This window comes from Podarcis gaigeae (assembly GCF_964106915.1).
Source record: "Podarcis gaigeae genome assembly, chromosome: 2".
NCBI lineage: Eukaryota > Metazoa > Chordata > Lepidosauria > Squamata > Lacertidae > Podarcis > Podarcis gaigeae.
Window position 1 is genome coordinate 6,239,728 of NC_139679.1, and position 27,132 is coordinate 6,266,859.

General features: G+C 43.8%; 2 protein-coding genes and 2 long non-coding RNA genes across 6 annotated transcripts in view; 2 read left to right on the forward strand and 2 right to left on the reverse strand.

Annotated features, from left to right (window-relative positions):
• PRIM1 (DNA primase subunit 1) overlaps window positions 1-27,132 on the reverse strand; it is a 129,195-nt gene that overhangs the window by 24,013 nt on the left and 78,050 nt on the right. The gene's annotated exons all lie outside the window — the stretch shown is intronic.
• On the forward strand, window positions 1,806-10,654 carry LOC310840185 (17-beta-hydroxysteroid dehydrogenase type 6-like; the record flags this gene model as incomplete). The annotated part of the gene is made up of 6 exons (XM_083729477.1): window positions 1,806-1,914; window positions 2,629-2,681; window positions 5,126-5,447; window positions 7,559-7,817; window positions 8,627-8,790; window positions 10,434-10,654. The coding sequence occupies exons 1-6, from the start codon at window positions 1,821-1,823 to the stop codon at window positions 10,652-10,654; spliced, it is 1,113 nt and encodes a 370-aa protein (XP_083585603.1). The 5' UTR covers window positions 1,806-1,820.
• LOC310840234 lies at window positions 10,631-11,982 on the reverse strand. Its single transcript, XR_014561853.1, has 2 exons — window positions 11,116-11,982; window positions 10,631-10,820 (listed from the first exon to the last, which is right to left on the reverse strand). It is a non-coding gene; the product is annotated as an uncharacterized lncRNA (long non-coding RNA).
• Window positions 21,579-26,451, forward strand: LOC310840257. Its single transcript, XR_014561878.1, has 2 exons — window positions 21,579-24,653; window positions 25,087-26,451. It is a non-coding gene; the product is annotated as an uncharacterized lncRNA (long non-coding RNA).

A 27,132-nucleotide genomic window follows, 5' to 3' on the forward strand; every position in this document is an offset into this window, starting at 1 on the left:
AAGGCAGGACTGTGATTGCCTGAGATTGTTCCCTCCAAAAGTATCCTTTCTAGCTTGTTCCCTGTCCCTATAAATGTAGCTCTCCCCTCCTCAAGTCTCAGTCTTGTTTGCTTTAATAAAGAAGTGTTACTAGAGAACTGTCTCCAGCATATTATGTCAAGAGAGCTGAAATCACAAACCCCATGTCACAACAGTCCGTATAGTCAAAGCTATGGTTTTCCCAGTAGTGATGTATGGAAGTGAGAGCTGGACCATAAAGAAGGCTGATCGCCGAAGAATTGATGCTTTTGAATTATGGTGCTGGAGGAGACTCTTGAGAGTCCCATGGACTGCAAGAAGATCCAACCTCTCCATTCTGAAGGAAATCAGCCCTGAGTGCTCACTGGAAGGACAGATCCTGACTCCCTGGAAAAGACCCTGATGTTGGGAAAGATGGAGGGCACAAGGAGAAGGGGACGACAGAGGACGAGATGATTGGACAGTGTTCTCGAAGCTACCAGAATGAGTTTGACCAAACTGTGGGAGGCAGTGGAAGACAGGAGTGCCTGGTGTGCTCTGGTCCAGGGGGTCACGAAGAGTCGGATACGACTAAATGACAACAGCAGCAACAACAACAACGTAGCAAGTGCAAACAGGTGCTTTTGCAGCTAGGGTTGCAACAGAGGGTGGAATCTTTGCTTCATTGCTCATATTAATAGATAACTCATCCCTGGGAGTCTGGGCGTCTCTCAGAAGCAACCTGTTTATTGGAATCTCTCTCTGGGCTATATTCACAAGTTACAGCTTAAAGAAAACTGGACTGCATTGCTGCTTGTTTAAGAGCAATGTGCTGATTTCTATTTACAATGTTTTTGTGACTGGTTTAAGGTAAAACTTTGGAACTCTTTCTTGGTGTGAAGAGCTTTTTGATTCAGGCTCTGCACAAGGTCCAGATCAGGGAATTCTGCTTACATAATTCTCACAGCCCTGAAAGGTTGCTCAGGACGTAGCATGACCCTCAGCCTTATCAGCACCCTGCCAGGGCAGTTATCAGTTCACAGATACAACCCAGTACTTTGAACTTTTCTTCAGGGTTATGAGTTTGAGGTATTCAACTGTGTGGATCTGGCAAGACTTTTAATTTTTGGAATAGCCATGCTAGCCTCCTGGTGATGTGCAAGGAGAACAAAGGAAGGGGCTCATATGGGAGACAGTGAATGGGTGAGGTAAAGGTAAAGGGACCCCTGACCATTAGGTCTAGTCATGGCCGACTCTGGGTTTGCGGTGCTCATCTCGCTTTATTGGCCAAGGGAGCCCAGCATACAGCTTCCAGGTTATGCGCCAGCATGACTAAGCCGCTTCTGGCGAACTAGAGCAGCGTGTGGAAACACCGTTTACCTTCCCGCTGGAGTGGTACCTATTTATCTACTTGTACTTTGACGTGCTTTCGAACTGCTAGGTTGGCAGGAGCTGGGACCGAGCGACGGGAGCTCACCCCGTCGCGGGGATTTGAACCGCCGACCTTCTGTTCGGCAAGTCCTAGGCTCTGTGATTTAACCCACAGCGCCACCCATGTCCCTGAATGGGTGAGGACCCTCCCTCAATTCACAGATAGTGAAAAGGAAAAACAAAAAGAACAACCAGAGATTTTGAGAGGAGAGCAGTGAGTAGACCTAGAAGTAAAGCAGCTAGCTGGATAGACACCCAGAGACCAATGTTTGATATCTATTTGAATCCAAGGCTGTAGTTATGGGAGAAATAAAACCATTTTGGGGTGCTAATGCTGTGAACCCCTCCATTGCAGGCTCAGCTTATATAGTTGTGTAAATAAACCACATAGCATGAAGACACCACGGTCTCTGCTCTGCGTAATTCCAAAAGGAAACACGAACCCTGGAAAAGTGCCTGGGACCCCCTGGAATCTCGCACCGCTTGGTGATTGGGGTGGCAGGCAACACTGTTCTTATGTTAAATGCTGGTCTACCTGTTTGTGTGTTTCTAAGGGCCAAACAAAACATGATGCTAAATGCTACACCTGAAGTGCCATGATTGATTTTTTAAAAAAATGTTAATAGCTCCTGTGTGATTAATACCTCCTCCCTATTGACACAGTCTGAACAAAATCAGTTAAAATGCTGCCTGATGGCAATTAACATTGAAGGCCAACCACCATGGCATATATATACACCGTGCCCTAAATGAATGAATGTAAATCTTTGCACGAATAAAGGAGAGTTACATCTTGAAAAATTAGCGGGGAAACCTGAAAGAAGAAAGCAGGCCAAATCTGTTCTTGAAAGGCTTGCAGATAGCATTTACAGGGACATTTTGATCAGCTCCCCGCCATGCACTGTGACTGGTGCCTTGGAGAAGATGGCATGCAGCCAGCCAGCTGCAGGAATAAGTACTTCCCTGGCTAATGATTTCAGACAACTGAAGCAGGGAAGTCATTGAACTAAGCCCCAGAATGGTTACCAATTCATAGATACACAAAGTACTTTGGACTTTTCTTGTTTTGTCAAAAAACCCCCAACAACTTGGTGGCTGTTTTCCAGCCTATCCAGAACCTCCGTACAAATTCTGGGGTGGGATATAGGTGGAAAGGTTCACTAACAGAATGGATTAACGGATCTACTCTTCTGTTTGTAGAGGGTTCCTGTTTCAGACAGATTGGACAGTCAAGGTGTTGGTTGAGTTTTGAGGTAAGCAAAGCGTATTAACTTTTCGTTTGGCGATGGGAGTGCTTCCAGACAGTGACTTAATATTGTAATATTGTACACTAAGATAATCACAAATGAGTCATTGCCAACAGGTGTTTTTAATACAGAATTAGTGCCTGGAGAGGGTCAAGCTGGATTAAATTGGGAGGGAGATACAGGCTGGCATTTTGATGCCACTAACACCGTGTGAATGCTGCAAAAAACCTTGTGTGCATGAGACACACCAATCCACAACACAAACGCATCTGGAAGCATCCAGGGTGTGTTTAAAAGAAGAGAGTGGCTTGAATCTTAGCTATCCTTTTTGGAAGGAAGTTGGGTGGGTTACAGCTTAATAGAATTGTCAGTAGCATTGTAAGAAGACAAGCACTGTTCTTCCTTAGAATAATGAACCTATATGTCTGTTAACTTTTACAAGAATGACATCAATGGCTGCTTAGGGGGGGAAAGCCCATGGCTCCCTAAAGGCAGAGAAATGAGGTCTCTAAAATGGAATACAGGTTACAATCTGTAACTAGGGTGCCCGGATGCAAAGGATGACCAGCCTCGGGTCTGTAGCTGCTGTTGCTGAATGCCAGGTCGACACTGAGTAAGACCTCCTTCAGCCATGATCTGATGATGGATAAGGCTAATCTGGTCTGTATCACTGAGAGCTGGGTGGGTGAGCAGGGTGGAGTTGGTCTTACCCATCTGTTCCCACCTAGATACTCTGGGCAGCATCTGGGCAGACTTGAGGGCCAGGGAGGAGGAGTTGCTATAGTCTGTAGGGTTTTTGTCTTTCTCTTCAGGCTCTCTGTCCAGTTGGGTGGGATCTTGAGTGTATGTTCCTAGCACTGGGCAATTGGGACAGATTAGGAATTCTGTTGGCTTACTGTGCATCTTGCTGCCCAGCAGTTTCCCTGCCTGAGCTGGTCTTAGAAGGGGTGTTGAGGACTCCCAGACTGCTGTTTCTGGGGAACGTCAACATCCATGCCAAGGAAACTGACTCTGGGGTGGCTCAGGACTTCATGGCTTCCTTGATGACCATGGCGCTGTCCCAACATGTCACTGGCCCAATGCATGTGGCAGGTTAAACTCTGGACATTGCTTTCTCAGCTGAGCAGGAAGAGGGTGATCTGAAAATGTGGAATATTGACATCAGTCCGTTGTCAGGATCAGATCCCTTGACTGATTCAAGAACCTTTTCCACATCCTTTATCCTTACTAACTGAAACTCATCCAGCATAACAGGGAGGTGATTAATGCCCCCTTGAGAGAATGAATGGCTGTTAGAAGAATGGATTATGCTTAACTTTAAGTGAAAATGGCTGGCTGGGGTGCTGTGTGAGAATGTGGGGTGACTATAACCACTTATAGGTTTCTGCCTGACCCACCCCTGGTATGCAGCCCTTTTACATGCTGCAAATGCGGACATCAAGGGGTGGATAGCTCCCCCATCTCTCTTCTATTGCATGTCCTTTCCAGAAAGAGTCTCCCTGGAGCTTTTTTTCCTTTTAGGATCCCTCAATACTAAGCATAGTGTCTCCGTTAATTTCAACAGAGCAGTGCCAGTTTAGTTCAGTCATTCTCACAGGCAGGGACACAGTCTCAGAGATCAGGTGTAATGAACTCCAGGGCAGGCATGCCTTTGTTAATCATTACCCTTATGTTGTTCCTTAACCCTTTGAGTGTTGCAAACTGCTTTCCTAAGAGAACTTTGCTGCCCGATAACTCCAGAATAGGGACACAGGTGGTGCTGTGGGTTAAACCACAGAGCCTAGGACTTTCCGATCAGAAGGTCAGCGGTTCGAATCCCTGCAACGGGGTGAGCTCCCGTTGCTTGGTCCCTGCTCCTGCCAACCTAGCAGTTCGAAAGCACATCAAAGTGCAAGTAAATAAATAGGTTACACTCTGACGGGAAGGTAAACGGCATTTCCGTGCACTGTTCTGGTTTGACAGAAGCAGCTTAGTCCCGGAAGCTGTACGCCGGCTCCCTCAGCCAATAAAGCGAGATGAGCGCCACAACCCCAGAGTCGTTCGCAACTGGACTTAATGGTCAGGGGTCCCTTTACCCCTTTACCTTTACCTAACTCCAGAATGGGAATAATGAAGCCTGCGCCTTCATTAGGTGCCTTCAGGCACCAGGCAAAAAACATTCATTTTTAACCAGGTCTTTGGTTGAATTGATTTACATCCTATGCCCTTTCAAAATGTGTGTGTGTGTTTTTTTTGGGGGGGGGGTTAGTTATTGGGTGTTGGTTGTTTTTGTTCTGATTGTGTATTTTGTGGTTTAATATTTTGCTTTGATTCTGCAAACCGCCCTGAGACCTCCGGGTATAGAGTGGTATATAAATTCAATAAAATAAAATAAAAATAAACCCGGAATGCATAAAAACAACAAGAATTAAAAAAACAACCCTGCCATGTTTTGCTTCCTCTTTTAAAAGAAATACACAGTGAGCATGTGGCTCCTTTTGGCAGTCTTGCTGTTCTTTGTCATCCGATGGTACCTGGAAAGGCAGAAGGTGGAAAACCTCAGAGAGAAGTATGTCTTCATCACTGGCTGCGACTCCGGCTTTGGGAACCAGCTTGCCAGGCAGCTGGATGCTGAGGGGCTAAGGGTGTTGGCAGCCTGTTTTACACAGAAAGGGGCCGAAGAGCTGGAGAGGCTCACATCAGATCGGTTGAAAACTACCCTCCTGGATGTCACCAGCACAGAGAGCATTGCGGCAGCGACTGAGTGGGCAAAAGCGTGCGTCAGAGACAAAGGTACTGTGGCTGCCTTCCAGATATGAGCTTGAAGATAGTGTGATAGGAATTTTATGTTTTATTTATTTATTTATTTATAAAATTTTCAAATTTAACAATAAAAGAAAAACATTCCATTTGAGTTATACATCCAATTCTAATCTTTCCACTTTCAGACTTCCTTCAGTCTTTCTGGAAATTTTCATGTTTTCACAATTATTCACATTTCTTGCATCTGTATTGTTTTTTTTTTTTTAACCAAATTAATCTTAACAATTATTATAAAACAATATTTCTTTCCATTATTATCACAGAGCTTCTTGAAAACCTACAAATGTTAATTGACCTTCACATATATTCTTAATATACTCTGTAAATTTATTCCAGTCCTCGGTAAATCTCTGGTCTTGCCGGTTCCGAATTTTCCCCGTAAGCTTGTCTAGTTCTATCTAGTGATAGGAATTTTATGGTCTTAGATATATGGTAATGTTCATAAGTGTATCAACCAAGCATGTACATAGATCAGCACAGGAAGACCGACCTGGAACCATTTTGATTCCTAAACTGAGCAAATGTTTTCTCTGCAAGGTCGAAGTGGGAAACCTCCCCATTGTCTCTTTCCTCACAAATCCTGTCTTAAGGGCACATTTAAGATATGAATAGGGTGTGAGCCTGTGACCTGGCCCAGGAACTAAGTATTTATCATTACAAAAGACTAGCCAGGCTCCCCAGGCAATCCAATCAAGTAACCTGCCAGATAAACAAAGACAGGAGAAAAACAACATACAAATTTCTGTTTTAAGACCACCTTTTCTGTGATGTATGTATGATGTTTCTGGTGGTGGTTTTGATCTACAGGGTGGCAATTTCAAAAGTCTTTATAAGGCCTTGCGTGCCCTTTTTCTGGGTTCCTCCTCCTCTCCTGCAGGTGAGGGGAGCACCCTGTTGCAACAGATCAATAAAGATCAAGCTTACTGGCTGCTTTGCTTCTCAATATTCTCTGCTTGGCCTCTGTTATCCTCTCCTACCAATAGGGAACCTATGTAAGGACTCTATATGGGCTCTTGGATACCCCATAAGGGGAAAGGGCAAATTTTTGTTTACAACAATAGGGCGTGCTGCAAAGGGCAGGAGAGATACAGCTATATAGCTAACTATATTTTAATTGTGTTCACAAATAGCAGTTCAAGTACAGTAATAGTTTCACACAAACAAGGGAAGATTCAAAAGAGCCATTTGTGGTATCCCATGGCAACATAAATCCATATGTGGCTCAGCTTCTGGAGTCCTCTATAGCGACTGCATAGCCAGGTGTTTCCCTTAGCTTGCCTACATAGGAACACCTTCAATAACTTTTAAAGCTTCCTACCTATCTATTTTTGGCAATGCTCCATGTCCTCCCTCTAGCCAGCATTACCACCTGTTATTCTAGGCACACAATCCCTGCATGCTGTGATACGTTGCACACATTTGATTCTGCATCTGGCGAGCAAACTGTTTTACTACAAACCACAGCTATTTCAACCATTTTCCCTCTTACTTACTAAAGCACAGAAAAAGCATGCTGAAGAACAACACTTTGATACAGAAAGGCAGATTTTTAAAACGCAGCTCCCACAATCCTTGTCCATCACACATGGTGGGTGGTAGACATCTTTCAGAAGACATTCAGAAGACATCTTAAGGCAGCCCTGTTCAGGGAAGTTTTTAATGTGTGATATTGTAGTGTATTTTTGGTTTCTATGGAAGCCGCCCAGAGTGGCTGGGGAGGCCCAGCCAGATGGGCGGGGTATAAATAATAAATTATTATTATTGTTGTTGTTGTTGTTGTTGTATTGATGGGAGGTGGAGTCCAACACTATCGGCTTCCCCATCCCTAGCTTACAAAACCTTGTGAGTGCAGAATTTTTAGAACCCCCCCCCCCCCGAGCAACACATTTTGTTCTGAGAAAATTAAATTTATTGGTGTTCCCAAGCTTTGCTTAGCCTGGGCCAGATGTTCAGCATCATTTTATCGTGTTTTTAATAGTCCTTTGATTTCTGCCCAGAGTGGCTGGGGTATAAATAATAAATTATTATTTAATTATTAATTATGATGATGATGGTGCTAACTTGCTGCCTCTACTCCACAGGGCTCTGGGGCTTGGTAAACAATGCAGGGATTGTGGAAGCGATGGTACCCAATGAGTGGCTCGACAAAGATGCCTTTGTAAGAGTGCTAAATGTCAATCTGGTTGGACTGATTGACGTGACGCTACACATGTTGCCGCTGGTGAAGAAGGCCAGGGGAAGGGTTGTTAACGTGTCCAGCATTCTGGGGCGACTGGCTTTCTACGGAGGAGGCTACTGTCCATCTAAGTATGGGGTGGAGGCTTTCTCCGATTCTCTCAGGTAAGCTAACACTTCTGACATCACAACTGTCAAAATACAGTGCAGAGAGGGGCTAAATATCTCAGGCCCAGATCAAGAGGAGGAAGAAGGCAATCAATTTTGGGCTTTGCTGGCTGTTTCATCCCCCCCCCCCACTTCACAGCTGGGGACAGTGAAGCTAAACAATTACTGTATTTTTCGCTCTATAGGACACACCAGACCACAAGACACACCTAGTTTTTGGAGGAGGAAAACAAGAAAAAAAATATTCTGAATCTCAGAAGGCAGAACAGCAAGAGGGATCGCTACGTAGGGAAAGCAGCAATCCCTCTTGCTGTTCTGGCTTCTGGGATAGCTGCGCAGCCTGCATTCGCTCCATAAGACGCACACACATTTCCCCTTACTTTTTAGGAGGGAAAAAGTGAGTCTTATAGAGCAAAACATACGGTATGTATCCAATGCCATTTTTTTTTTTTAAATTATTAGCTTCCCTTCTAAGGAGTGAGGTTTTAAGAAGCACCTTTTGCAAAAATTTGGGCTGAAATGATGCCTACCTCTGTTCACTAGGTTAGCCTCGTCCCTGGAATGTGAGATAATTTTCTACGGACCTTGCAAAGGGTCCTTGACTAGCCAAGTAAGCTTTTGAGTTCAGCTGTTTACAATCACCTGCCCTCGCTCCCCAAATTCACCCTCACTCACCATTTCCTTTAATTGCCAGACCCAGATTCAAACTAAATTAAATATTCAATTTCTTCCCATATAACTGTCGTCTGTAGCCACAGTTGCAGGGGTAGGTGTGTGAACCACGTCAACCCATTGTTTCTTTCCAGGCGTGATCTCCGCCCATTTGGGGTGAAAGTAGCCATGGTGGAGCCAGGCTATTTCCGAACAAACATGACTAACATCCAGCACAGCATCAGCGTCCTCGAGCAGCAATGGGTCCGCACCCCACAGGAAGTCAAAGATAGCTATGGACAGACCTACTATGAGAGATGTGAGTCCTCCATGTGGTCTGTGGGGAGAGAACTGGGGCTGCCATTGAGATAAAGGTGGAACCTAGTGCCCTTCAGATGTTGTTGGACTGCAGCTCCCATCAGCCCAAGTCATCATAGCCAATAGCTGGGGATAGTGGGAGTTGGAGTCCCGCAACACTTTGGAGGGCCACAAGACCCTTGCATTTGCGAACCTCTGCCAGCAGAGCCTCCCTGTCCATTTGAAGGATGGGAGGTTTGCCCTTAATATTGGGTTGCATCCACACCATACATTCAAAGCATGTTTATACCACTTTACAGTCATGGATTCTCCCAAAGAATCCTGGGAATTGTAGTTTACCCCTCGCGGAACTATAACTCCCAGCACCCTTAACAAACTACAGTTCCCATGATTTGGGGAGGGGAGCCATGATTGTTAAAGTGGTATACCGTGGTACCTCGGGTTACATACGCTTCAGGTTACAGACTCTGTTAACCCAGAAATATTGCTTCAGGTTAAGAACTTTGCTTCAGGATGAGAACAGAAATTGTGCTCCAGTGGCGCGGCAGCAGCAGGAGGCCCCATTAGCTAAAGTGGTGCTTCAGGTTAAGAACAGTTTCAGGTGAAGTACGGACCTCCGGAACAAATTAAGTACTTAACCCGAGGTACCACTGTAAATGTGATTTACAGGTATGGTGTCCTTGGTGCTGGAGAATCATTTTGAAGCCATTTGGGGGCCTTCTGCCCTTTTCGCAGTACAGTGGTACCTCAGGTTAAGAACTTAATTCGTTCTGGAGGTCCGTTCTTAACCTGAAACTGTCCTTAACCTGAGGTACCACTTTAGCTAACGGGGCCTCCTGCTGCTGCTGTAACCGCCACTGCGCAATTTCTGTTCTCATCCTGAAGCAAAGTTCTTAACCCGAGGTACTATTTCTGGGTTAGCAGAGTCTGTAACCTGAAGCGTCTGTAACCTGAGGTACCACTGTAGTCATCAGTCACAACTCAGGCACTCATTGGTTAAAACAGTAGAAGGTGGAAGCAAGCCCAATATCTCACAAAGGAATTTTGCTCTGTGTCATTTGTTCCAAAGGAGCTAGAGACTTAATACGTCTTTTTAAAATGAAATCTCAGAGTCTGCCCTGTGTTGGTTCTGGGCCCAGTAGTACAGAGGTGCCCCTTGTACTTACCCCCTTTGGTGGCCCTGATTCCTTTTGACGAGTCAGAATTGTCTCCTAACATAGGAAGGGGGGAGAGACCTGATTCTGCAACAGCCTCATCTGCTGATTTCTGCAGCTTGTCTCTATGATTTATGGTTAGTCCCCTAAGGGTTCTATCTTCCAATTTGAAAACAAACTCATTGGGAAAAAAGACCACCTGCCCTTCTTCCTCCCTCAGACTTGGCAAAGTCCCAACTGCTCAAACGTTTGTTGATTTCTTTAATGGAACAGGGAATGTACCTTTCCAAATTCAGAAAGTGCTCTTTTTTGGGGGGGTGGAGGTGGGGGAGATGGTTGAGTGATTAGCACCAGTTCTTGTTGTTGATTTGAAAACTGTTCATATGCCACCCTGTCTGTCTCACAGAGAACGACTTCATATCCTGGTGTCTATTTGCAGTGTTTTGGACCACAAATCTTTTCCTCTAACTCCCTCTCTTTTTCTTCCCAGGGCGCCAGTTGTGCAAAGAAGCCCTCATAACTCGATGCAGCACTAACCTCTACCTGGTCACTGACTGCATGGAGCATGCCTTGACGTCCCAGCACCCTCGCACACGCTACTCTGGAGGCTGGGACTCCCAGTTCTTCTTCGTTCCTCTCTCTTATATGCCCACAGCGTTGGCAGACCTTGTTCTGACCTGGTCTTGGCCCAAACCTGCTCAGGCCGTGTGAAGACAGTGTCGTGAAAATAGTGGCTAGGGAAAGAAAAAGGGGGATTGGGTAGCCAGATGCAAGAGAAGAGAGACAAGGCTCCTACGCTTTCAATCGTTGTGCACAAAAGGGAATTTCAGCATGTGTGGTTTGTGTTGGTAAGCTGTACATGTTGCATGTCCCTCTTCTATGTACAGTGGTGCCCCGCAAGACGAATGCCTTGCAAGACGAAAAACCTGCTAGACGAAAGGGTTTTCCGTTTTTCGAGGTGCTTCGCAAGACGAATTTCCCCATGGGCTTGCTTCGCAAGACGAAAACGTCTTGCGAGTCTTGCAAGTCTTTTCCCTTCCCCCCCTTTTTGTAAGCTGCTAAGCCGCTAATAGCGCTAATCTGCTAATCCGCTAATAGGGGTGCTTCGCAAGACGAAAAAACCGCAAGACAAAGAGACTCGCAGAACAAATTAATTTTGTCTTGCGAGGCACCACTGTAACTATTCAAGGTTCAGGAGCCTTCTCTGCTTCTGCACAGGTTGCTACATCTCACACCTTCCTGAGATTCTCATCTTTCTGAATTTTCTGATGGAGTTCTCCAAACCAATAACGTGTCTATAAGGGTCAGGAACAGAAACCAGTCAAATGAGGATGATCATTATTTGTTCACATCATTGTTGTTATCAAGTCACCGAATAATAGAACTGTAGACTTAGAAGGGACCCTGAGGCTTATCTAGTCCAACCCCCTGCAATGCAGAATCTCAACTAAAGCATCCATGACAGATGGCCATCCAACCTCTGCTTAAAACCCTCCAATGAAAGCGAGTCCACATCCCCCAGGGAAGCTTCTTAGACTGAATAAAGAAGAGGCATCCCCAAGTCTGCAAATGCCATGTAATCAATAACTTTTTTGGATCTGATGATTCCTTTACACTGACATGAATGTAAATTATATAAGCTAAGTAACTTGTACTAAACAGCAGACAGCGAGGCAATTCATGTGTCTGGTGGAAACCAAACTGCAGTAGAATGGAAGCAGCTGTCTTCCTCCCACTTAAAGAAATAAAAGACAGAGAGAAACCAAAACTGACAGGTCTGCTCACTCCTAGCTTTTAGTGCGCCACTTTGTTTTCCTTCTGAAAAGCTTTTTGCCTTACTAACTGGATATTGGGTAGAAATTCAACAGGCACAACTCTGTCCCAGTCTGGAGGTACATGGAGAAAAGGGCTGCCCCCAGTAATGTTCCGTCTGTTGCGTAAAAAACACCTGGCTTCTCAAGCTGCAATTCATGCAAGAGGTGGTGTGGGAACCTCAGGTGTAACCCTCAACTTCTCGTTTGTTTGTTTGTTTTATTCTGTGTCAGCTAGTCCGGACCTCACTGTAGAGATTGTGGTGAGGGGGGGATTGGAAGTTTCTGCTTCTTCCATTCATCCCATTCCTCACACATAAAATTTGATCTAACTGTAATTAGTTCTTGCTTTTTAAAAAGCTTTCAAAATTTTCTAAAATACATTCAGGATATATTCATAATAGATCATATACTGTACTACATTTGCAAACAAATTCCTTCTCCAATAATTAATAAAAGTTCATTGCTGCACAGTGGCATCTCGGGTTAAGAACTTAATTCGTTCTGGAGGTCCGTTCTTAACCTGAAACTGTTCTTAAGCTGAAGCACCACTTTAGCTAATGGGGCCTCCCGCTGCCGCTGCACCGCCGCCACATGATTTCTGTAACCTGAAGTGTCTGTAACCCGAGGTACCACTGTATTGTGGCCTGACTCCTTTGGACCCTATGTCATGAGGTACTTTGGTAAAAGAAAAGAAAAGAAAAAAAAGAGAAAAGAAAGAGAAGAGTAAAGAAGAAAAGAAAAGAAAAGAAAAGCATAGGCCAATTTATTTTCCTATTCTGTGATAGTAGTCACATTTTCTAATATTTGATATCTAGTAAAGAGGCACCTGCAGTAATTATATAAGATAATTAGAAAATATCGAGAGTTATTAAGATATTTGTCATAGGCAACTCAGAAGTCCTAAACTGCACACATGAACACCCCAATAGATCTTGCTCCCTGATTAGGTTTCTAGGGGAGCTCCAGAGCCCAGCGCAGATCAGACATGGATCTGTCTTTCTTCCCTGTTCTCTATCTACTGGCCAGGTGAGAAGGGGGGGGGGAGGGCACATCACTTTCTGTATTTTTCATTCTATAGGACGCACCCAACCATAGGATGCCCCTTCCATTTTCCTACCGCTTGGCTGAAGGGGCGCTGCGCAGCTCTCCCTCTCTGCGCTCCGGAGGCTTCAGGCGGCTATCCTTGAAGCCTTCGGAGCGCAGCGCGAGGTCCCACTGTTCTCCAAAGGCTTCAGGTTCCTTTTGCTGAAGCCGGGAGAGCAAGACTCTCCCGGCTTCAGCGAAAGCAACGCGAAGCCTCCGAAGCACGAAGCGAGTGCTCCCTCTGCGCTTTGGAGGCTTCGCGTTGCTATCGCTGAAGCCAAGGAGCCTGCATTCGCTCCATTGGACGCACACACAGTTCCCCTTAATTTTTGGAGGGGGAAAAAGTGCGTCCTATACAGTGAAAAATAGCTTTTGCAGGACGGCTCAGTCTTTTGGGATGCTAATCACGGTGCTTAAGTCTCCAGCCATGGCCATTGTCTTGCAATTGCCTAGAAAAAGGGAATGGTTTGGAAAACTTGTTCTCATGCTTTCTACTCCCACTGATACAGAAGCCCAAGAACCGGAAGGGGCCCAGGGCATCATGCAGTCTGACCCCCTCAAACCTACATCAATATTCACTGGATTGATTTCTGTTCTAGGCATGGAGATGAATAAGTGAACAGCAGCAATTGCCACTCCCATTACCATTTTTGTCGGACTTCTCCAACATCCTTACTTGCAACAGGCTCTCCTAGTCGACTGTAACATGAGGAACTCAGAGTAGCAAATCTCAGCAGCTGCTTTCTGACTCCAGCCTTGACAACATTTCTTTTTACCCTTTACATTGCAGGACATCTCACATTTCTGAACTTCACAATGCAAGAGAGAATATATTTCAGAGCACCAGATGCTGGCAACAAATGAGAGAGCCTTCCTGCTCTGCTTCCTGACTCACTGATTTAGTAAAACAGCAAGTAGATAAAGAAGAGCAGTATAACCCTATAACATCCGCTCAGAGATAAGGAACCCTGCGATGAAATGTAGTGCAAACTCAGCATCAGCATCTACTTTTTTTTATTGATTTTAATTCGTTTTGCCACATCAAACATTAAAACAAACAAAAGAAACATACATAACACATACACACAAAAAAGAAATACATAAAAAAGAGAAATAATAATAACGAAAACAAAAGAAAAAACATCTCCTAACATAAGATACCAACAAATTAACTTACATTTGCTAAATAATAATAATAATAATAAATAATTTTATTTATATCCCGCCCTCCCCAGCCGAAGCCGGGCTCAGGGCGGCTAACAATAATCAAACAATCAAATAATCACACATTCAAAATATTCATTATAAAAATTAATTAAAATCAAATTAATGGCAACCAATTAAGCAATATTCTATGCAGGTTGCCAGAGGAGGGAGTCAGGCTGCGCCCTGACCAAAGGCCTGGTGGAACAACTCTGTCTTGCAGGCCCTGCGGAAAGATGTCAGGTCCCGCAGGGCCCTAGTCTCTTGTGACAGAGCGTTCCACCAGATTGGAGCCGCAGCCGAGAAGGCCCTGGCTCTAGTTGAGGCCAGCCTAACCTCTCTGAGGCCTGGGACCTTGAGGATGTTATTATTTGCAGACCGTAGGTTTCTCTGTGGGGCATACCAGGAGAGGCGGTCCCGTAGGTACGAGGGTCCTAGGCCGTATAGGGCTTTAAAGGTTAAAACCAGCACCTTAAACCTGATCCTGTACTCCACCGGGAGCCAGTGCAGCTGGTATAGTATAGAGTTGGGTGTCATCGGCATACTGATGGCAACCCAGCCCAAAACTCCGGACAAGCTGGGCGAGGGGGCGCATAAAGATGTTAAAAAGCATTGGGGAGAGTATCACACCCAGAGGCACTCCACACATCAAGGAGTGACACAATGACAATTCCCCCCCAAGTGCCACCCTCTGTCCCTGACCAGAGAGAAACAAGCGCAGCCATTGAAGGACTGTGCCCTGGATCCCCACGTCGGCAAGGCGGTGGTCCAGGAGTTTGTGATCGACCATGTCGAAGGCTGCTGACAGGTCTAGAAGAATCAGCAGCCCCGACCCGCTTCGATCCAGCTGCCTGCGGAGATCGCCTGTTAGGGCGACCAGAGCCGTCTCGGTCCCATGACCAGCACAGAAGCCGGACTGGAATGGATTCAGAGCCGATGTTTCATCCAGAAACCTGCCAAGCTGTTCAGCAACCGCTCTCTCAATCATCTTACCCAGGAATGGAAGATTCGAAACCGGGCGGTAATAGGATAGATCTAAGGGATCTAATGATGTTTTCTTTAAGAGTGGGCGCACCACTGCCTTCTTCAATTCCTCTGGGAATATCCCGGTGCCAAGGGATAAATTGATGATATCCCCCAGGGGGGCTCCGCACCTCGTCTGGAAACGCTCTAATCAGCCAAGAAGGGCATGGGTCGAGAGGACAGGTGGTGGGCTTTCCAGCTCGGAGGAGTCTGTCCACATTGGCTGGGGATATCCGGTCAAAATGGTCTAATACTGGACCCGAGGACAGTCAAGGAGCTTCCAGTTCCTTTAGTGTATCCAAATTGGCAGGGAGGTCATGGCGGAGCAACAGGACCTTCTCCGCAAAAAAGCTTGCAAATGCCTCACAGCTGTGTGTCAAATTGTTATTTAAATTAGGCTGTCCTTCAAGGGACGTTATACTAAATAATTGTGCTGGGCAAGAGCTAGCGGATGCAATGGAGACCGAGAAGTAAGACATCTTAGCGGCCTTCACTGCCATCTCATAGGTTTTTATAAAAACCCTATAAGATGTTTTTGAGGCTCCGTCATGGGCACCCCGCCATACTCGCTCTAGCCGTCTGAGGTCCCGCTTCATTTTCCGAAGCTCCTCGGTAAACCAGGGAGCCCGGTTTCTGCGGGGTCGCAGAGGGCGCTTAGGTGCGATCTCATTGATGGCTGCCAGGAACTGGATATTCCAGCCCTCAACTAGCTCAGTCAATGAGTCACCAGGGGGAGCAAGGTCCCGCAAGGCTTGGCGGAATCTCTCAGGGTCCATCAGCCTCTGTGGGCGAGCCCAAATCAGGTTGCCACCTAAGCAGGGTGGGGGTGGAAAGTCAATCCTGGCTTTCAGAGCGTAGTAATCAGACCATGGCACCTTCATCGAAGGAGACATGATCACATCTATACCAACACCAAAGATCAAATCCAGCGTGTGGCCTGCTTGATGTGTGGGGCCCGAAACAAACTGGGAGAGCCCTAGTGTTGCCATGGAAGACGCCAGGTCCAGAGCCTGTGAGGAGGGAGTGGCATCAGCATGGATGTTGAAGTCCCCCAATACCAATAGGTTAGGGAACTCCAAGGCCCAGGGAACTACACCACACGGCTTCTCATTCTCCAACACTGGAACTCATGGTCATCCAATGAAGTTGAATGTTGGAAGGTTCAGGAGATGGGGATGCCCACCCACTTGGATGGTTTTAAAAGTGGATTGGACAGCCAAGATGTCTATGCTCTGCCTCTACAGCTGGAAGCAGAAATGCTTCCAAATACCGATGGCTGGGCATTGGTCTGATCCAGAAGGTTATACCTTCCATATTCTCTGCTCTGGGCTCCCCAAACACATTTAAATGGGAAGCATCTTAAAAGATATTGCAATATAGCTGCTCTGGTTCCTTCTTCCTTCTGGTTTCCCCCCATCTAAATTGCCTCCTTTCCCAGCAGCTATGAGGAGGAAAAATTCAACGTAGATCAGCAAAATGACTCCAGAGGCTTCTCCTACACTGCAAATGCTGGCTAATCAGTTTGAGGTCCTGCAGCTGCTTGTCAGTTTAAATTAAACAGTGGCGTAGCGTGGGGGGTGCAGGTGGGGCGGCCGCACTGGGCGCAACATCTGGGGGTTAGGGTTAGGGGGCGCAAATCCATGGGTCAGGGGGTGCAAATTACTTGTTTTGCCCCGGGTGCTGACAACTCACGCTACGCTACTGAAATTAAAATCTTGCAACACTGATTATGATATCTGTGCTTTTAGAGAATATTTATTAAAGTTTCCAATAGTAATACAATAAAAATCAAAAAGGAAAAAAAAGTAACATACATACAAAAATAAGAAAAAAAGAAAAAATAACATACATACAAAAATAAAAATGATTAAAAACACATAAAATTTCCGTTACTTATTTTTCATTAACTTATTTCCCAGACCTCCTCCTACCTCCCTTTTTTGTATTCTGATTCAAATTGTTGGTTCAGCAAATCCTTATCCAATTCCTTTCTCAAACATCTTATCAAGAAAAACCTTAATTTTACCATATTTTAAAAACCACTTTTTTACTTTATCACTTTATCCAAACTTAACTCTCATCCAAACCTATATACCGGTACTTGTTCTTAAAACATTTCCCTAAGATCGAAAGAAAATTCCCTTCCACGAATTTCCAATTCTCCTAAAAGTAAGACAAAAAACCCCCAAAACAAAACAAAACAAAAAAGCAACTTATATTATGTACACTTTAAATTCCCATTTTTTGTTCCACCCATCCCCCTTCCTGGTTTCAGTCCCCAACAAATCTCAAAATAAGACCATCAACCCGGTGATCTTATGTCCGAGGCTCTTAAATCTCTCTCATAGCTCCTCTGCCAGTCTTTTTGATAGTCTTTTTCTCTTCAAAGGCAACATTATTCTCCTTCTCAATTTTCTCTGTTTGTTCAGTTAAGTAGAATTCCTGTACCAAGTTCTTATCAAGTTAATTGCTAGTACTAGCTCTTGTGCCCAAAGTTGTAACGTTTGGAGTCAAAACACCTATTTGCCCTTGCAACTTCCCCAAGAGAAAAAAAGTCCTGTTCAGTTCAGACTGGATTTCCTTACCAACTGCCATTCTTAAGCATATCAAGGTCAAAAAACAATTTCTCAGCTGGTTCTTAATGCAATGTCCCAAGACTCCCTCCAGGGGGATTTAAGTTTCTTTTTACTCCTTTCAGCACAAAACCAAAAGTTCCATACGTTAAATTGTAGCAGTCCTTCCTTCTTTTAAAATATAAACTTGTAACCAATATAAGCAGCAGAGACAAAGTCCTCTTTTTGTATCTTGACAACTAACTTGACAGCTGTCAAATTGTTCAATTGCTCATCAACCGGCTCTCACAGCCCACTCCCGGGTCCAGGGTGGGGGGTGGCACATCAATTTTTAAATTTAGTTCTTCTCCTGCAGGTTCCCCTGCTTCCAAATAATTTTTCTTGTAATCTCAATTAGTAGAATTAAAATCTTTTGCAAAAGATAAAGCTCTCCACGACCTTAGTTGGAGGTTCTTTGCTTTAGAATATTTACAGAAAGGGGAGGCGGACTTCCTGTTTGGACCTTCCCCGATCAGTGCCGAATTTAAAGATATTTAAAGGATCCAATTTCCGTACTACTCACGGGTTGTTGTTTTAAAATCCCAATTGTTCCAGGAAAAAAGGCAGCGCTCTCCGGCAGCAGCTATACGGCTTCGCTCCACGGACTTCCGGGGTGGCGCCTTCGGCAATGGCTGCCTCCCTCTGAACTGGAGGGACCAGCTCCGCGCGAAACGGGTCGTATCCGCTGCGGCGAAGTGGGGACCCTCTCAAAAATCACAGGCGGATGAAGCCTGTGACCATGGGACTCCGCGGGCACCTTTAGTGCCTCCCCCAACCCGCTAAGGAACCCACCAATGGGCTCCGAAGTGAAGAGGGGGAAGTGGCGCGGTGCTGAGAGTCATATCTGTGCTTTTAGAATCAGGTTGATCAGTGGACATTATCAGACAGGAACATTTATCTTCATACAAAATGAAGTTTCACTGTGTGACTTCACAGAACAAGCTGCTGTCAAAGGCACAAAGCAATAATCTTTCAGGTTATTTGGCAATCCTGGTATTAGTTGATTCTAATACTTTTTAAAATGGTCATACATTTTATTTTTGATATACAGTGGTACTTCGGGTTACATACGCTTCAGGTTACATACACTTCAGGTTACAGACTCCACTAACCTCGGGTTAAGAACTTTGCTTCAGGATGAGAACAGAAATCGCGCTCCGGCGGTGCAGCGGCAGCAGGAGGCCCCATTAGCTAAAGTGGTGCTTCAGGTTAGGAACAGTTCCAGCTTAAGAACGGACCTCCAGAATGAATTAAGTACTTAACCTGAGGTACCACTGTATTGGGAGTCACATGGCTGAAACCTGCAGGGAAGATAACAGACAGAGTATAAGGGCCAAAGGCACTCCTGGGCATCAACAGCAGGGCAGCTAAAATCTCCATGGAGAATATGAATCGTGCAGAATGTTATAGTCAAAAATACATATGTGAGGAATCCCCAATTAGATCTCCCAATACCTTTTTTATTTAGAAGTAGCATCAGGATCCAGAGGCCTGAGTTGCTTTCAAACAAGGTCTCTGTTGTGGAGTATCCATAATAAAAATGCACAAGTATGGTAGGAAGGTGCTTAATGTCACTTAAATAAATGTTTCATAAAAGTGCTATGAGACTCACTCATTCAAAAAGAACCTTCCCTTCTCTGCAGGTTAACATTGGAGCAGAATACTTAACCCACACATTTTTTAATGTTGGGTAGCTCACAAACACCAATGGGACCCCCTCTTCACTCTAAGCTCTCAAGAAGCATCTTCGTTCTTCCCTGGATCATGGATCAAGCAACTCTGATTGACACAGGAGAGACTCTGTAGGTTTGTAGGTCCAGATTACTGCCAGGGAAAGCATAACCCTCTGGCTGTGGGCTGGCCGCCCTTTTCTCTCCACTCTTCACTCTCTGTTCACTTCAGCTCCCCCCCCCGGATTTTCCCTGTCTGCTTTCCTCTCCCTCAGGCTTTGCACATTCACTTGTGTCTGCACACGCGCACACATTAAATTAAGCCAATACAGTGGTACCTCTGGATACGAACGGGATCCGTTCTGGAGCCCCGTTTGCATCTAGAATCAAATGTAACTAGTGATGGTACATCTGCGCATGCACGCGCCGCTTCTCCCCGCTTCTGTGCATGCGCGTGACGTCATTTTGAGCCTCTGCACATGCGCAAGCGGCCAAACCCGGAAGTAATGAGCTGCTACTTCCGGGGTGGCGCCATCGGAAAATGGCTGATTCCCCTTAACTCGGAGGGGACTGGCTCCGCGGAAACTGGGTCTTTACCGCTACGGTGCAGCGGGGACCCTCAAAAATCACAGGCGGGTGAAGCCTGTGACCGTGGGACTCGGCGGGCACCTTTTGCGCCCCCCCAATCGGCAAAGGAGTCCAGTTCTGGGCTCTGGAGCAGAGCGGGGAAGTGGCGCTGTGCTGTGAGTCATCTGCTTTTTCCGTGGAGTGAAGCCACGAAGCCGTTGCCGGAGAGCGCTGCCTTCTTCCTGAAAATTTGGCACTAAGATCAACGATCCGTGAGTAGGTCAATTTGGCAATTAAAGGAACTGTATAAAAAGATTTGACACCGAATGCGGAGAGGTATAAACAGGAAGTCTGTCTCCCGTTCTTGTAAAGGAAGTAAAGCAATGAACTTGTAAGCTGAAACCTCAAAGGACGTTTTTAAGGATTACAATCCGAACATCAAACAAGCGTTATCCCCCCTTTGATACAGGGGAGGAGGGGGGAAAGGATTTGAACAGTATTTCCCTGCAAAAAGAGAGAGCAAGAGCAGCCAAATCCACCGCTCAAATCCCTGAGATCGGCTTCTGTGAACAGTAAAAATGCCGTACTGGGAAACGTGTTGTTGCTGAAAGTATTTTTCCTTGCAACAGTTAACTCTGCGTTTGAAGATACAATTAAGACACAATATTACTGATTGGTTTCTCCTGATTTCAAAGTATTAGGCAATAAATAAATTGAAATAGAAACTGTTGTCCTTTGGAGACCGGGGGATGAAAGGGGAAAGTAAGCTACTTTAAAATATTATGGACTGTTGTTGTTACTGTGTCCCCCTAGAGGAACTTTGAAATTGCTGCAAGTGCAGCTGGATTAAGGGAATTTTCCACTTCAAAACAAACTCTGACTCTGAGTGTGTGACTGACCTTGATAGACTCTGACTCTGAGTGTGTGACTGACCTTGGCTTTTATCTGGAGTGTTATGGCTGATGGGAAAGACAAGTTAGAGTCCCAACAAGCAACCAGATCTGGCAGAGTACTTCGTACAGACAGTGGGCTGCAAAGGAGAGCTTCGACATCTGGCCCTTCTGGCCTGTCAATAATAACCCCATTGGCACAATCTAAGCCTAAAGGTATGGCTGCTGCTGATGCCCTGGCCCAGGCTCTTAGTAAAATAAATGAATCTTTGGATAAAATAAGTAAACAATTAGCCGAGGCATCGAGTAAAATTGACCAAAACACTACAAGTATTAATCAAAATACCACAAGCATTAATAATTTACGTCAGAAGGTAAACATTAATACTGAGACCATCCAGAAATTAGTACAGGAATCAACTTCAATACGAAAGACAGCTGATGAGGCAAAAGAAATTGCAACCTATACAGCCACTGTTGTAGAAGAGAAGTTACCACCGATACACAAACAATTATAAGACCACAGATCAATACTTTCTATGATTGAGTTGAGGGAGAAACAAGCTAATTTAAGGGTCAGGGTGGTTCCTGAATTGGAGAAAGATAATTTGATTGAATTTCTTACAAAGGAATTTGCAGACTTTTGGAATCCAGATTTGGAGAAGGACAGCTTCAAGATAGTGAGTGCTTTTAGACTCGGGAAAGGAGGGAGAAAGAATAGAGCAAGAGACTGTTTGATTACCCTCCGAACAAAAGAGGAGAGAGATAAAATCTTGAGTCTGCACTTCCAGAAGACTTTGGTGATACATCAGTCAAGAGTGGAGATATTTAAGGATATTCCAAAACATCTTTTGGACCTTAGGTCCAACTACAGGGACTTGACTGCACTGCTGAGAAGTAACGGAATCTTTTTCAGGTGGGAATTCCCTCAAGGCCTGTCTTTCAGCTACAAAGACAAGAAGATAAAAATAAGATCAGAGGACGACAAAACCAAATTTTGGAGAGACCACGGAGAAGACTTGCAGAAGAAAACCGAAGGAGAGTTAAGAACACTTGTAAGTGAAACTTTGGATATACCAGATCTACCTCCTGAATTAAAAGAGCGTTTGAAGAAGGTGATACCACCAACAGAACAGGTACAGGCACTGGGTGCAGTTGGAGGAGAAGCATAGTATCTACATCATGGCTCTGCAACTATTAAGCTGGAATTGTAACGGTTTGAACTCCCCTCAGAAGAGGAGATCTGGGTTTCACTTATTAAAAAAGGAACAATTGGATCTGATTTGTTTACAAGAAACTCATATAACAAGGCTACACAGGAAATTGTTGATTAACAAAAGACTTGGTCAGGAGTTTATTTCATCGGACAAGGTAAAAAAAAAGAGGAGTTGTGATTTATGCAAAAGAGAGATTGCAACCGAAATTTATATTCAAAGATGACCAAGGAAGATTTGTGGCAGTTGAAATTCAAATACAGGGAGACTTCTTTAAAAAGTTGCATGAGATCCTGATGGACTATTTGGATTACAATGTAATTTTGCTGGGAGACATGAATGGAGTGGTATCTACACATATGGACAAGGCACAAAGACAGGTAGTCACCAAGGATGGTAGGCTACCGAAAACCTTTTTTGAGATGACAGACAACTTGGATTTAGTTGATATTTGGAGAATAAAGAACCCCTTGGCTAAGGAGGGAACCTTCTTTTCTGAAGCCAAAATGACATGGATTAGAATTGACCAAATATGTGTAACTAGAGGACTGGCTCCAAAGACAAGAAAAGTGGAAATTTGCCCAAAAACCTGCTCCGACCATAACGCTGTCAAGATGGAGATGAAACTAATACCAACTGGTTCCTTCAGATGGAGGATGAATGACACCTTATTTAGAGATGAAGAAGTTTTAAAGAAGGCCCAAAAAACCTTGAGAGACTATTTTTGAGATAAATATGAACACTGATGTGGAAAAAAGAGTAATCTGGGATGCCAGCAAGGCGGTTATGAGAGGGTTCTTGATACAACAGAATGTATTAAAAAAGAGAATCCAGAATGATAAGAAGGACAACATTTTGGAGAAAATAAAGGAAGGTGAAAAAAAATTGAGAGCAAAACCCAAGTCGCAGGAGATTTTGAGAGAAATAAAGTTATACCAAGTGCAACTTATGAAAATGACGAACCAAGAGATTGAGTGGAAAATTAAACAAATGAGACAAAAGACATTTGAGTCAGCTAACAAATGTGGGAAACTGTTGGCTTGGCAAATGAAAAAAAGACAAAAACTAAATACAATCACAAATTTAGAAGTGGAAGGAAGGAATATACAGAACCCAGCTGAGATCAGAAACTGTTTCCAGAGGTATTTTAAACAACTATATACACAAGGGCCACAGAGAGAAATCGACATAGACCGATTCTTGAAGGAAAATGGATTACAAAAAATCTCTCAAGAAAATAAATTAATGTTGAGTTATAAAATAACTGAACAGGAGGTAGAAGGTGACATCCAGAATATGCAATTGGGCAAATCTCCAGGACTGGATGGACTGACTTCTAGATACTACAGATCCTTAAGGGAATGGTTAGTACAACCTTTGAAAGAAGTCTGTAATGAAATAATGGAGGGGAAGATGGCACCAGAGTCGTGGAAAGAAGCATATATTACACTTGTACCGAAAACAGAGACTGAAAAGATGCAGCTCAAGAACTACTGTCCCATATCTCTGCTTAATGTGGATTACAAAATTTTTGCAGATATTTTAGCTAAAAGACTAAAAAGAGTGTTAGTGGAAGAGATACATAAAGACCAAGCAGGTTTTCTCCCAGGAAGACATCTTTCTGATAATGTGAGAAATATAATTAATATCATAGAGAAATTGCAAGGGAATATAAATACTAAGGCAGCTTTGATATTTGTGGATGCGGAGAAAGCCTTTGACAACATTTCTTGGACTTTTATGAAAAAGAACTTACAGGGTATGGGGGTAGGCCAAGGTTTTGAAAATGGTATAAGTGCAATATATTCAGAACAAAAGGCAAAATTAATTGTAAACAATGTGGTGACGGAAGAATTTAAAATAGAAAAAGGGACACGACAAGGCTGCCCAATTTCCCCATTGCTTTTTATATCGGTCCTGGAGGTTTTGCTGAACATGATCAGAAGGGACCAGTTGGTTAAAGGTATACAGGTTGGAGCCAGACAGTACAAATTGAGAGCATTTGCAGATGACTTAGTATTGACGTTACAGGAGCCAGAATCTAGTACTAAAAGGGTTTTAGAACTGATTCATGAATTTGGTCAGGTCGCTGGGTTTAAATTGAATAAGTCAAAAACCAAGGTTTTAGAGAAAAAATTAACACAAATTGAGAGAGAGAGGTTTCAGAACATGACAGGTTTAACAGTGGTTAAGAAAGTTAAATACTTGGGAATCAATATGACAGCAAAAAATGGGAACTTATTTAAAGATAACTATGAAAAATGCTGGGGTGAAGTGAAAAAAGATTTAGAAATATGGTCAAATTTGAAACTTTCATTGCTGGGCCGTATCGCTGCTATAAAAATGAATGTATTGTCTAGAATGTTGTTTTTGTTTCAGGCATTGCAAATTGTGGACAAGATGGACTGTTTCAAGAAACGGCAGAGAGATATTTCAAGATTTGTCTGGCAGGGCAAGAAGCCTAGAATAAAATTTAAAATATTAACGGACGCAAAGGAAAGAGGTGGATTCGCTTTGCCAGACTTTAAACTTTATTATGAATCAGCAGCTTTCTGCTGGTTGAAAGAATGGCTACTTCTTGAAAACACAGACATTTTGGATTTGGAAGGTTTTAATAACGTATTTGGATGGCATGTGTCAGGAAACTGTCATCGGAGCCGAGTGGAGAGGTAAGGCTCCCCAATGATGCCGGAGAGGGAACTAGCAAGGAGAGAGAGCTTCCGCTGGGGAAGGAAACCAAGGTGACACCAGGAAGAAAGGAGAGGCTGAGAGTACCTTGGAAGGAAGGCTCCGAGACTCTTCCAGTGAGATCAGTGGGGAGAGCGCAGGACCACCGCTTGGCACACCCACTCTGCGCAGAAGGCTTCCGCGCAGAGAAGCGAGGCAGAGACTTGCTGTCAAGGAATTCTTATGTTGGAAGAAGTTCAGGAAACGCCCACTGACGGATTCTGCCAGTGACTGAGACAGTCGTGCTGTTAGGACTGTCAAACCGGGGAAAGGTTCAGCTATACAACCAGCTTGGAGCAGTTTGGAATTTACGCACAAGCAACCCCAATTCCCATTACAGCATGCATATCTGTGGTATGATAAAGTCAAAGCGCATAAAGCATTTAAAAACCATATTGTTAGGAAAGCATTGTTTAATGTTTGGATAAGATACAAGGATTTATTGGAAAATAAAACCCCAAGGTGGCTGTCACCGATGGAAGCGAAAGCTCAGAAAAAGCTCAATATGGAGGCTAAATGGCCGAAATAGTGGGAAATTTTGGAACAAGATGGAGATAGACTAAAACTGCAGAGTTTTGAGAAACTAAGGAACAAAGTGCGAGACTGGCTTCATTATTATCAGATAATGGAGGCATATAATTTGGACAAGAAAATTGGCTTCCAGGTGGAAAAATCAAAATTAGAAACAGAACTGTTAGAACCCAAAACTAAGAATTTGTCAAGGATGTATAACTTGCTGTTGAAATGGAATACTCAGGATGAAACGGTGAAATCTGTTATGATTAAATGGGCACAAGATGTTGGATACAATATTATGTTTGCTGACTGGGAACAGTTATGGACCACAGGTATGAAGTTTACGGCATGTAATGCCTTAAGAGAGAATATTATGAAAATGATATACAGGTGGTACATGACCCCAGACAAGCTAGCAAAAATCTACCACTTGCCCGATAATAAATGTTGGAAATGTAAAGAAACTGAAGGTACATTCTTTCACCTTTGGTGGACGTGCCCAAGGATTAAGGCTTTCTGGGAGATGATATATAATGAATTGAAAAAGGTATTTAAATATACCTTCTTGAAGAAACCAGAGGCCTTTCTCCTAGGCATTGTTGACCAATCGGTGTTAAAGAAGGATAGAACTTTCTTTATGTATGCTACAACAGCAGCAAGAATACTTATTGCAAAATATTGGAAGACACAAGATTTACCCACTCTGGAAGAATGGCAGATGAAGGTGATGGATTACATGGAATTGGCGGAAATGACTGGCAGGATCCGAGATCAGGGAGAAGAGTCAGTGGAAGAAGACCGGAAGAAATTTAAAGACTATCTACAGAGACATTAATGAATTAAAATTAATGAATCTTAGAATGATGTTTGAATGAAATTAAGTGGTTTCTAGCTATAATGGTATAAAAGAATATGAAAAAAATGGTTTTTTTAGTAAGTAAAAATTCAAGGTTATAATAATTTAAGATTAAAGATCTGGGTAGAAAAAAGAGGGAAAGAAACTGCTGAACTAATAAATTGAATTGGAATACAAAAAAGGGAGGTACGAGGAGGGCCGAGAAACAAGTAAATGAAAAATAATGTGATGAAAAGATTGATTGTTTTTAATAATTTTTATTTTGTACTTTTTCTTTTTTCTTTTTCTATTTTGTAATGTAAAAATCTTAATAAAAATTTTATTTAAAAAAAAGGAAGTAATGAGCTCCGTTAATTCCTGGTTGCCATGGAGCGCAACTCGAACGTGCTCAACACGAAGCGCATTCAACCCGAGGTATGACTGTACAAGATTAGGCAACACAACCATTGAGCCATAGGTTCATCATCGCTGCCCTGAAAGGGTGTGCTGGAGGACAAACACAAAACTTGGTCCTTGCACAGATGTCAGAAGATGCCTTTAAACATAGCCATGAAAAATCAAAGACTGAACAATTATTTTTATGAGTTTCTTACCTCATCTGTAGAACTTTCAACTGCTGGCGGTTGATGGGGTGTTGTTCCTGAACTTGGTGTCCTTTGTGTTACACAACCAATGCTTGGACTTTTTAAGCTTCAGTCCGGAAGTGTTGGAGGCCTTTTCCCATTGGCTGGGGGGAGAAAGAGAGAGGGCAAGAAATGGAGAAAGAGAGAGGGCAAGAAAGAAAGCAAAAAGTGGAGCTATATTTCCTGATGCGCACAATTGATTTGCTTAAATTGGAAAAACATCTCTTGATCTTGTACTTCTCATTATATTCTCCAGTTCATCATATGACAAAATATGTCATATGTGTTTAAAAATCAGGTCAATAAAGAATCACTAAAGAATGGGGGGAATATGTGGATTATTTAAAAAATATTTGCAAACATTTAACTACATTAGCAGGAAGAACACAAC